Raw genomic sequence first — 12,826 nt, forward strand, 5'->3', positions numbered from 1 at the left:
CACCTCACCAAAGGTCAATAAAATTGAGAATATTGAGTATTTTTTTTACAAAGTTCAACAGCAAAGCGTTTCTTCGTAATGCAGATGAAGTCTTCAAATAGTTGTCACGTTGAAATCCTTTCCTCAAACTGTTGTAGTTATATTTCCAACATCTGAATTATTTGCTCGTCGAAAGTAAGTCCAAAGTCTTTAGTTGTGTTAGCGAATCAACAGTTCCATATTCTCTATAATATTCAGCCATTAGACTTGAGTATCAGCAACAATTCAGTTTACTAATATGAATATCACATCTTGGTCCCCATGAAGATTTGAAGCTTAACTAAAATGTCGAATTTCCCCGTTTTTCAAGTGTATGTCCTACAGACTTGAGACTCTTTAGCGATGTTCCTTATTTTATGATGTGTTTAGCCCGGGAAATGCCGGCTACTTCAGCTAGTGTGTATGTATTTGAGAAGGCAGAGGTGGGTGTAGCACTATCATCGTAGAACACTGGCTATGTCACTGGAGCGGCCGCCTGTCTGTCGGAAGGAAACGCGAGGCGTACGCTGGAGGGCATCTGTGGGCAGTCACTGGTGCTCTTCACCAGCGGCACGCCCGTCCAGACGTCCGGCCCGCCGCCGCTCAAGCTCAAGAAGATCCTGGACATGGCGCCCATCACCATCACGGACCAGACGCCCATGGAGACCGTCGTCGACATGTTCCGCAAGCTGGGGCTTCGGCAGACGCTGGTCACGCACAATGGGTACGTTACGTCACCATCAAAACTTGTATAGATATGGTGAGACTGGTGGAAATTATCTGGTCGCACACTCGCAGCAAAGACTCCTAAAGCCTAATAACCTACGACAACATTTTTCTGGTGGATAATACACAGTGAAAGACAACTGGATACAGGCCCACACACGCTCGTAGTGCAGTGACAGCTCAGGCAAATTATTTTCTCCCATAAAGACCCAAAAAAAAAAGTCTAACTGCCTCTTTTACTAAGCACACATACAAGGTACAGAAAAAGAGAGGAAAATTCTAAGCAGCCACTGTGTTAATACACTTTATTTAAAACAAGCCAAAAAATACAATCCATATACAGCAAAACCCCTTTTTTGCACTTTTCATGGGGACAAAGTAAAAAAGTGTAAAAAGCGGGAAAGTGTAAATAAAGGGAAAAGTATAAAAAGGAGTACAGCTTACCTTATTTAGTATTTTTTTTTTCCTTTTGTTTAATACCACATACTATAATGCAGGTACAAACAGTAAAACGTCGCTCGTACGGCCCCCGGTTCGTACGTACACCTTGGTCGTTTGTACAGATTTTCAGAAACCGTGAAAAATGAGGCAAAAAAATATATATGAAAAGTGTAAGAAATACGCTTAAGTTTATTAAAATACAGTTGCAACCTGCAGCGTTTATAACAAATACGGGCTACATACACATTGTGTTACAGTAAAAAATTAAAAAAAAAAAAAAAAAAAGACGCAAATTGATGGAAATTTGCCGTCAATAGTGCGCCGTACGCAGAGAAAGGTCATTGTACTCGGTCAGCTGTTACGGCGCGGCGTAACCGCCGGGTGGCTCTCTCTGTTCTCTGAACTGCGCATGCGCAGTATAACTCACTCTATGCTCCGTCCAGACTCATGACCTTCCATCAGCAGCCAGCCAATAGAAGCGAGCGTAGCGGGAAAAAAAAATAAAAGCTCCACCTCCCGTGTACGAGTTTTGTCCAGTTCTAATACCAGTTTATTGGTATACGCACCAGTTTTCTCGTTGCCGTGACATGTTCAAGTTTACGTTCATCGTGATGTCTTGATACCAATAATTAATTATTTACAAACCCAGAAATAAATGGTTGGTTAAAAAATATGCGTCAACAATACTTCCGAAATTATAAAATACATATAAAACAGTTACCAAGACTCCGCTCATTATATCTTGTGAAGTTTGTGTCTCGTACCAGTATTTTGGCTAAGTTGCGACATAAATACAGTATCAGAACTTACAAGCAGCCACGTAATATTCCTGTCCCGACATTACCGTAACGTTTATACATTCATGAGGTTACGTTTTTCCCTCGTGCATTTTAGATTGTCGCCTGCTATAATCACTCGGACTTTTACACGCCTAGGCTTAATTTATTACATGTTTAGAAATAAAATCAACTTTACATGTTATAAAATGTATGTATATTTTGCGATTTAAAATGTTCATTGCCGACTATAAACGTTATGTTTTTCACAATGTTTAAGGCCTGTTCGGACTTTGTGACTTATGTCCTTGTTGTGTGAAGTGTTACTTGTGCCCCTTTTGCGTGTCGTATAAACAGTTCGGCAAGATGGCGGGCCGCATACAGTCGTGTCGTTTGTTTTGTATTTGGCTATCGTTTCGTTGTCATATTTGTATTCACTAAATCAGACTTTTAATATATTTATGGTCCTCCGGAAGAAATTCGTTGAAATAAAGAACATTTGGTCCACACGGGCCGGATATTTACCAGTAATCGTGCGTGTATTTGTGTCGTGTCTCGTGACGCTCATCTATTGTGATAGCGTTTTTTTTTGATCTCATGTTGTCGCAGTGTTGGTGAATACTTTATTTGTCAAACTTTCATTCCCTTTATTTCTGTTTTGTGCATCAAACGGCAAAATGAATGACAAGACAGAAGTGTTAAAGATTCGTCTCGAGCGTGGGGAAAACAGGTTATGTCGTGCCGATGCACTTGCCGATAAAGTGATGAGTGACGATACGCAACGTGAGTTGTTTATCGCAACGTGTCGTGATCTGTCACAATTGCGTACTTGTTTTGAAGACGATCACTTGTCTTTGGAGATGTTGCTCAAAGATGACCCGGATTTCAATAAAAAACAGCACAGTGATCGCCTAAATGCTTTCGACGACACGTATTATCGTGTTCAGGCAATATACATTGCCACATGCAACAAGAATAAATTGCATGACGGCACGAAAGCACCAACTTCGCACAACCCATCTCAAGTAACTCTTCCAGCTATAAAACTACCACATTTCTCAGGAAATCCAACAGAGTGGCTTAATTTTTCTAACCTCTTTACCACATTGGTGGTAAACAATGCTCACTTGAACGATATTGAAAGGTTATCATACCTTAAAACATCACTGTCACTAGAACCACTCTCTCTTATCCAATCCCTGCCATTGATCAATGAGAACTTCAAAGTAGCTTGGAATTTGATTGAACAGAGATACAAAAATCTCAGGCTTATTGTGTCACACCACATTGATGCAATTATGCAGGCATCTACAGTGTCTCTTGCTCATCCTGCTTCATTAAGTGTCTTGGTGTCAGTGTTAAATGAACATATGGCTGCATTGCGTACTATGAAACTAGCAGTAGATTCTTGGGACCCACTCTTGCTACATTTTTTGGAGAGGAAGCTAGATAACCATTTACGTCAACAATGGGAACTACATATTTCTGTGAGTGACACAGAAATGCCTACATTTGCTCAGTTTTTAGCCTTCCTTGAAAGTCATCGCCGGGCTTCGGAGGCAATGTCTGGAGCCTCCAGTAAGTCAGGGTATCGAGTAAGGCAGGCAAACTATAGCACTGTATCTCAGTCTCGCTCACAACACACTTCACTGTTTGTTGGAAACACATTTGATTCTGCTGTAAAGTGCAGTGTATGTGACAGTGACCACCCACTTTACAAATGTCCACAGTTTGTACAATGCAAGCCAGAAGACCGCTACCAGATTGTCAAGAGACTTAACCTTTGTTTAAACTGCCTGGGAGCATCTCATCAAATGAAACAGTGTTGGTCAAAAACCAGCTGTCACTCATGCAAGAGTAGACATCACTCGCTTTTGCACTTCACTGAAGCCAACACGCATACACTTTTGAAAGAAGAAGCAACTTCATTTCAGCATTCTCCACCTGAATCTGCAGCAACAAAACCTACACCAGCTGTTGCATTGGCTACAGCTCAGAGACCTGGTCAATCAGAACCCAGAAACGTGTTATTATCCACTGCCTTGGTGGATGAAAAGGACAGTGTCGGTGGTTACCAGAATTTTCGAGCAGTCTTAGACTCAGCCAGTCAGTCCAGCTTCATAACTGAACATTGTGCCCAGCTTTTGGGGTTGACTCGTCAGAAGGCGTTCTTACCAATTTATGGACTATCACAAGCTCCCTTACACACAGCAAAGGGATTAGTTAAATGCTGCATTAAACCAGTTGGCAAAACAAACCCACAACTGCCACTTGCTGCATATGTTGTACCGAAAATAACTGCAGATTTGCCCACATTTCCTGTACATTCTGACATGTGGGATCATGTACTTCATTTGAATTTGGCTGACCCGACATTTGCTACTTCAAGTTCTATTGATATTTTGATTGGAGCAGATTTGTTTCCATATATACTCACGGGGCACAAGCTAGTAAAAAATGTGGATTCACCGGTCGCATTGGATACAGTTTTTGGTTGGATTCTTATGGGTAAAGTGCCCAGTCCCATTGAACCAACCAACCATAGTGTCACTCTCTTCGTATCGACTATGTGCCCTCCGCCATCTCTAGAAACTGTGGTTGAAAGGTTTTGGGAAATAGAGGACTTCCCCACTTGTGCACATCTATCGCCAGAAGATGAAGCCTGTGAGGCTTTCTTTAAAACCACTCACCATCGAGAACCTTCTGGACGTTACGTGGTTTCCCTTCCATTCCATTCACCTAAACCAATACTTGGAGACTCAAGAGCACACGCTGTTCGCTGTCTAGAGGCCTTGGAGCGCCGTCTGGTCAAGCAACCTGGACTGCGTACCGAGTACCAGGCCTTCATGGAGGACTACTTGCAGAGTGGTCACATGGATGTCATTGCCAACCCATTGCATGATGTTGAGTCAGCCTATTATCTTCCTCATCATGGAGTTATCAAGGCAGAAAGCACCACCACCAAGCTGCGCGTTGTCTTCAATGCTTCTGCTAAGACCCAGCGAGACGTGAGTCTAAATGACATGCTGATGACCGGACCCAAATTACAGACAGATGTTCGAGAAATTCTGCTTCGGGTTCGTGTACACAAAGTTGTATTCACTGCAGACATCAAACAAATGTATCGGCAAATAATGGTGAACAAGGAGCATCAAGACTACCAGCGAATTGTGTGGCGTTGTTCTCCAACCGATCCTATAGTGGACTATCGTTTGCAGACTGTTACTTACGGAGTTTCATCTGCCCCTTATCTAGCAATTCGCACCTTGCATCAGCTGGCCCAAGATGAGCAATGTAACTTCCCTCAAGCAGCTCATGTTTTGAAGTCTGATTTCTATGTGGATGATGTTGTCACAGGGGCCAATAGTGTTGAAGAAGCCATTGCTCTTCAAAAGGAACTTATTGCTTTGTTGGCAGCTGGTGGCTTCCATCTCAGGAAGTTTGCCAGCACTCATAGTGAAGTGCTTGAATGGCTGTCCTCAGACCAGCTACAATCCCCAGCATCTATGTCTTTTGACAAAGAACAGCCAGCTGTGGTGAAAGTTCTTGGTGTACAGTGGAACCCTAGCTCAGACTGTTTTTCTTATCAGATGACTCCATTAAACAGCTCAAGCACCAAGAGGGCAATTCTTTCAAATATCGCCAGGATCTTTGATCCCCTTGGATGGCTGACGCCCATCCTCTTGTATGCCAAGTCTCTTGTACAGCTGTTGTGGCTCACTGGAGCAGGATGGGATGAACAGCTTCCTCCAGAGGTCTTATGTAGGTGGTGTGATTTTAAGTCTGAACTGTCTTTGTTGTCACAACTTCGACTGCCTCGGTGTGTATCAGGCTCAGTAAACGCTGTTCATGAACTGCATGGGTTTTGCGACAGTTCAGAGGTTGGCTATGCGTGTGTCATCTATCTCAGATCAATGTTTTCAGATGGTGGAATCAAGGTCTCACTATTGATGGCAAAATCAAGAGTAGCACCAGTGAAAAGGATCTCTTTGCCTCGCCTTGAGTTGTGTGCAGCTGTGATGTTAGCCAAGCTAATCAGTTTTGTGACCAATGTATACAAGGGGGTGCTGGACATCATGCAAGTGTATGCATGGTCAGACTCAACAGTTGTTCTTCATTGGATTGCATCATCACCCCACCGATGGAAAACATTTGTGGCAAATCGTGTCAGCATCATACAGGACTTAACTGATAAGGAATTCTGGAGACATGTTCGCACTGAAAACAACCCAGCAGATTGTGCATCCCGTGGCTTGTTGCCCTCACAACTTATTGATCATCCTCTGTGGTGGTCTGGAGCCCCATGGCTTAGACAGCCTCACAGCCAGTGGCCAAACGATACCCTGGGTAGTGTGGTAATTGATGATGCCATTGCATGTGAAGAAAAACTTACAGCAATAAGTTGTGTGACAGAGGTATCCCTAGAATTTGTTGCCAGATTCTCTTCCTTCAGCAAGCTGCAGCGTGTTGTTGCTTACTGCCTTCGGTTTGCAGACAACTGTCGTCAACCTAAGGAAAGGCGTTCTCTGGGACCGTTGACAACTACGGAACTGCAAAGGGGCTTGGAAGTTTGCATCAGACATGCCCAACAATGCTTTGCAGCTGATAAGGTTAACTTGGACAAGGGGCAGTGCAGTTCTCATCAAATTCGGCGCTTGTGCCCCTTCGTGGATAATGTGGGTATCATCCGTGTAGGAGGGAGGTTAAGTCAGGCATCCCTTCCCTATTCTGTTCAACACCCTATATTGTTGCCCAAAGATCACCCATTCACGTTAATGGTAATCAATCATTTTCATTGTTTACATTTGCACCCTGGTCCTCGAACTTTGCAAGCCATCCTGAGCCAACGATACTGGATTCTTTGTGCACGCTCTGTCATCAAAAGGGTTTTACGTGGGTGTATTAAGTGCTTCCGCACTAAACCCTCTCCATTCACTCCAACCATGGGAGAACTTCCATCTCCTAGAGTCCAACAAGTGACTGCTTTTCACCATACTGGTGTGGACTATGGTGGGCCCTTTCAGGTTACCACGACTCGCACTCGTGGTTGCAAGTCCACAAAAGCATACTTATGCTTGTTTGTTTGTCTTGCCACCAAAGCCCTACATTTGGAATTGGTTTCTGATCTCTCAACCAGTTTGTTCTTGGCAGCATTTTCTCGCTTCATCTCTCGAAGGGGAAGGCCAGCCCACGTTTACAGTGATTGTGGAACTAATTTTGTTGGAGCTCATAGAGAACTCAAAGAACTCTACCAGTTGGTAAGACAGACAACCCATAACACTGAAGTGAGCAATAAGCTGAGTGAGGAAGGAATTGCATGGCATTTCAACCCCCCAGCAGCACCGCACTTTGGCGGGTTATGGGAGGCTGGCATGAAGTCTGTTAAAAGTCACTTAACTAAAGTCATTGGCTTACAGATCCTTTCTTATGAAGAGCTCTCGACCATCCTGATTCGCATCGAAGGGGTCTTAAACTCTCGTCCTCTTTGTGAGATCAGCTCAGACCCGTCAGAACTTGATGTCCTAACACCTGCTCATTTTTTGATTCTACAGCCCATAACATCATTACCCGAACCTGACATCACCCACCTCAACATTAACCGATTAAATCGCTGGCAGCTGGTCCAACGTATAATTCAAGATTTCTGGAAACGCTGGAGAAAGGAATATTTGTACTCACTCCAGCAGAGAAGCAAATGGACACAGCCAGGTGGTCAGCCCAAGATTGGAGATTTGGTCGTGATCAAAGATGAGCACACCCCTCCACTCAAATGGGGTCTCGCTCGAATTGAAGCTCTTCACCCAGGACCAGACCGAATTCCCCGGGTGGCTACTATCCGGACTGCTACAAGTGTCTTGCAACGTCCGGTGATTAAGCTGTGCCCTTTGCCAGTGGACAATGGTTATGATCTAGGACAGAATTCAACAAGATCATGTAATCTGTAACAAATTGCTTTCTTTTCCTTGCTGTATATACCTTTGTGTTTGTTACCTGGAGCTAACAACGGGGGCGGAATGTTCGGACTTTGTGACTTATGTCCTTGTTGTGTGAAGTGTTACTTGTGCCCCTTTTGCGTGTCGTATAAACAGTTCGGCAAGATGGCGGGCCGCATACAGTCGTGTCGTTTGTTTTGTATTTGGCTATCGTTTCGTTGTCATATTTGTATTCACTAAATCAGACTTTTAATATATTTATGGTCCTCCGGAAGAAATTCGTTGAAATAAAGAACAAGGCCTACTAGCTAGTCTACACTTAAAGTACCCATGGTATTTTTTATTTGAGCAAATATATTGTGTGTTAATTATTATTTTATTGATCTCGTAATGTGTTTGTGTGGTTTTCGATATGAACGCAATCTTTGACGCGTTTCACATATTTATTCTCGGAAAATTCTTTTACAGTTTCATCATCTATGGCGATTGCACCAAGTTGTTTATGGTTATTACATGACGTAAATAGCGGGATGGATTTGATTTTCGAGACGTAATTCGCGTGAAAGTATTGTATTGGACTAAATGGGAACTAAACGGGACCTGAAGAATGTAGTGCAAATAACGGGAAAACGTAAATAACAGTAACGTAAATAAGGGGTTTCGCTGTATGTTAATATAAATATTGATTTATTTTCACATAGTGAAAAAATCAAAAAAACAACTTTTAAATTTATTTTATACCTACATCATTTTAAATTATTTAAAACTGCTCACTGTATATTCTTTTTAAACCCACCCTATTGAAGTTTCTTCACACATACTGCAATTTCCTTGTATATTTGCTTTTTTTTGCAGATCCTATTTTGATTATAGTGAAAAATAATTAATTAGTTTTTCCTTTCAAAATTTTAATATTTCAACAAAATTTTACTAATATCATATTTAATCGCATAATGTCCGCACAATTCTTTTTAAATACTTGAAATGCAATGTTTTAAAATCCGCATAAAGTCCGCACCAGACAAAGCAACCTTGGCCACCCCTGAAAGGCACAGTAACAGGATGGAAATTTACAGACGCTGTCAACAATGCTTTGACCTTGGTTATTCATTTCTCCGGAGCGGTCGCTGAGAGGGTTTGTAGCGTGGTGAAACCGTCCGGACTCAGAAACTCGCACTCCACTGCACAGCTGCCTACGACGTCACGCGAGTTGCAAGGGGATGGGCTATATATAGCACAAGCCAGTACAAGTCCCACGCGCAGACGCGCGGACAAAGCAGCTGCAACTCACACTACGTAACAAAGTAGGGGAGGTAGCGGAGAAGTGGTGTGGGTACATGGGTAAAGTGTTATTAAAATGCAGACTACCTAGTAGAAATTTTCTGAGTGCTACTACAGAGTCAATTTTTTTAGGTACCTAAGTTAGGTAGTAATTTTTAATGTATGTAAATTTTTCAACATGTTTATCTAACATCGCGTTTTCTGAGAGGCTTTAATTTTGTTTTCATGTAAGATATGATACGCAACGTAAAGAAAACGTCAGCTGTAACAGAATGGACATACATAAATTCTTACATGTCAGGAAGACAAGGCTCTGCTTTGTGTTTGTTAAAAATTCCTGCTCAGCCTTTTCCACGCTCTGCACTCCTTCCCCCGCTTCAGTCAAGCAGGGCAGGAGGGGACACGCATGCACAGACGTCTGCCGGTAACTTTTTTTATACACACAGTGGGCAAGGGACAGGGAGGAAGGCTCACCGGCGCCGGCTAATGCAGACAGACATCTGCTCCATGCCGTTAGTGGCCATCTCAATGAAAGATTAAAATAATATCTTTTCACTCAAAGCGTTTATTTTGTGTAGGCTGGCTGCGGCTTCTGAACGTAGGAGCGCACACGCGAAGGAGAGAAGGAAAAAAAATGAGTGGCGTCTTCCAATAATCGCCGGCACCCAATTATCTCGACACCTGTCACATTTCTCACGTCCGCTGCGAAGGGTCGCCAGTCACCAGCGCTCTGCTAGTAAACTGATTATGAGAGAACAATTTTTTTACTCTACACAAAACGTAAAATTTTGAGGAAAAAAATTTTTTTCCGGACTTCACCTCATAATGTCCGCACCCCATTTTTGTTGTCAAAAATGTAGTTAAATTACTGCGGACATTATGCGAGTAAATACGGTAGTTTTTGTAGCTTACTTAACCTAACCAACCTTTCACTTTAGTATTATTTATCTAATTTCCCAGGAGCCACTACGCTGGTCACACTTAACGTTAAATATACATTGAGAGCAAAAGTTTTCCAAAGAAAAAAAGCGTAAAGTAATCTTAAAATTAGGGGTGTGAAAGTATTCGAAAAATACCTACACCAAGTGGCACTTCTTTACAAAAAATTAACATGAAAAAAATTTAATATGTATGAAGTTAAGAATATTTACTACAAAATATGCAGTTTTTTTTATGCACATTAACACATGTATCGGTGTATATAACAATCTATGACTATAGTAAAATTATTAAAAATTCTGTATTTTTACACACACACACACACATATATATATACATATACACATACATACACACACAGATCAGTTGGATCAACAAAACTGGTTGCAAATACAGAATTTTATCAGATTAAGAAAAGATATTGGCCAGTTTTCTTTCCTTGCACAATTTTGTTTTGTTTCCATATTTATTTCTCTTTTTTTCGTTTTACTTTATTTTGCATCAGTTTTTCTCAGACATCTGTGAAGAATTTAAAAAAAATTCTCTTTTTATGTTTGGATTTGATTAGAAAAATATTCAATATTCGACTCAAATAAAAAAAAATACAAGATTCATAGAAACCATTTTAAATAAAATTTTGTTATTTCCAAACCACCAGGTGTTCGTGTGTTAGTAAATCGAGTTAAGAGTTGAGCTTCGCAGAGAGTTTGTTGTGAATGTTGTTGCAGGAGACTCCTCGGAGTGATCACCAAGAAGGATGTCTTGAGGCACATCAAGCAGATGGACAACGAGGATCCAAACAGTGTTCTGTTCAATTAAATACACAGCTTGGGGGAAAAAAGCAACATATTTGTGTATTTTTGACACACAAAAAATGTGTCGGGACTGATGAGAAGATATTATTGAGCCTGTGTTCAGCATTTCTCGTGGAGTGCGTACTGTAAATGAGGCGTGAGTGGGGTGAAAGCTTGATTTGAATAGTCATTACCCAGAATTTACGTAATTATTTCAACTTTAAAAAAAAAAAATGACAGTGTATGCATCTTAAATAATATATGAAATGTAAATTATCTTAATTACGTGTATGTTTTAAGTGGTTTGTAAATAGAAATGCATACAGGTAATTCAGGTAGCTATAATTTGTTATTGTTGCTTCCACAGTACTTGCATACTCGAATTTTATTCCGTGTAGTATATAAGCATAGCTACATATATCTCTATGTAGTTTATAAAGAAATTTATCATTAGTAGTTGGAAACAATTGCAGTTTTCGTGTTTGTAACTGCTGAATAGTGATGGAATGGATGATAACTGGTTGAAGAAAATGAAACATTGTAAATTGCAAATTTTAAATTACTATCATTGTACGTAGTGTGCAATATTATTGTTGGTGAATTTTTGTGGCTCAGCCTGCTTTTCGTAATACAGTTAGTTGTGGGAGATTTTGGTTTTGAAGGTTAGGGCAATTGTTTCACCTTATGTCAGTTTATTCACTAACATTACACAATTATTTTGTTTAACAGTCTTGCCATATTTCACACTTAATCTTGAGGTAAATAACTCATGTTTAATGTCTGTCCAAGTAGGAATACTAACATAACTACTATTGTCTTGCGCCACTGAAGTCTGATTCAACAGTACTGCATTCTCTTATTGGTTTGTGTCTCTTGAACCACTGTCCCGGAACACTTCTGTCACCACAACTCGCTTCATTTCTTTAATATGCAGAGCCTCCCTTGCTAGTCGAACAGTCATCTCTTCACCATGGTATCACGTTCATCACCAACACTCGTCGCATGTATCACTTGACCAGAAACTCTGCGATTAATTTCGGTAAACCCTGTTGTACTTCCTGCGGGAATAGCCAAGAAAGATCTGCTTGCTTTCCGCTGGAGTGCAACAGATGTCCTTTTATCTGAGACCTGGTAGTTGCTAGGTAATGTGTCCAAGGTCGTGAGTGTGGTCTGGTGATGGCCATAAATCTCGAGGTGTGTGGGCGGGATACCGGCATGATGGAATGGCGGCGGCGTGATGACTAACGGGAGCCGTAGGCCAGAGTTATCACCAGCGACACGATATCTCAGGAGACAGCCAGTGTCTCATAAAGAGAACCAAATCGCTTAGCATACACTTAGGGATTCTCGCAGAAATACTTGATTTTTAACTAAAAAAAAGGGGGGGGGGGGTTTTTTAGGCCCTCAGTTGTAGATCAAATTTATTTGTACATATATATTAAATATTTTATTCACAAATTGATGTGCGTGAGGGTATTTGGTGATTTAGATTTTTTGTTTTATACGTTGTGTTTAATGCAAGTAAAAACAATCTTTTAACCGGCCAATTTATATTGATAATTATTTTCTTGCCATTCACCTGTTGGAACAAAGTCCTGTATTCAGGTTAGTTTGGAAAATATGTATTTATATATCATCAACTAATATCAGAGTACTAGTATATGAAAAATTTGCATGTATAATTTACTACTGTTGTTAATTGTTTTTAATGTATGTGTATGAGAAATGTGTATTTGAATGATAGAAGGAAAAATTAATTTTGGGTGATTGCAGGCCTTTGAAAACTAAGAAAATATGGGGCTGAATATATTATTTATGTACATCTATTTATTTACTACAAAATGCTTTCTAACTATAGGGTACATATCTTTAAACAAGTTATGTTTGAAGAAAAATCAATTGATCAGAAGTAATTAAA

At 40.8% G+C, this 12,826-nt stretch overlaps 1 protein-coding gene across 6 annotated transcripts in view; it reads left to right on the top strand.

Moving 5' to 3' along the window:
- The window catches only part of LOC134538721 (H(+)/Cl(-) exchange transporter 5), a 53,785-nt gene extending 42,306 nt beyond the window's left edge, over nucleotides 1–11,479 (top strand). For all 6 annotated transcript variants that reach the window (XM_063380174.1, XM_063380176.1, XM_063380171.1 and 3 more), the window contains 2 exons: nucleotides 529–742; nucleotides 10,843–11,479. In XM_063380174.1, coding sequence (XP_063236244.1) covers nucleotides 529–742; nucleotides 10,843–10,933 — 305 coding nt within the window. In that variant the 3' untranslated portion in view covers nucleotides 10,934–11,479. The remainder of the gene's footprint in view (nucleotides 1–528; nucleotides 743–10,842) is intronic.
- The last annotated feature ends 1,347 nt before the right edge of the window (nucleotides 11,480–12,826 follow it).

The sequence above is a fragment of the Bacillus rossius genome, chromosome 14 (assembly GCF_032445375.1).
Source record: "Bacillus rossius redtenbacheri isolate Brsri chromosome 14, Brsri_v3, whole genome shotgun sequence".
Taxonomy (NCBI): domain Eukaryota; kingdom Metazoa; phylum Arthropoda; class Insecta; order Phasmatodea; family Bacillidae; genus Bacillus; species Bacillus rossius.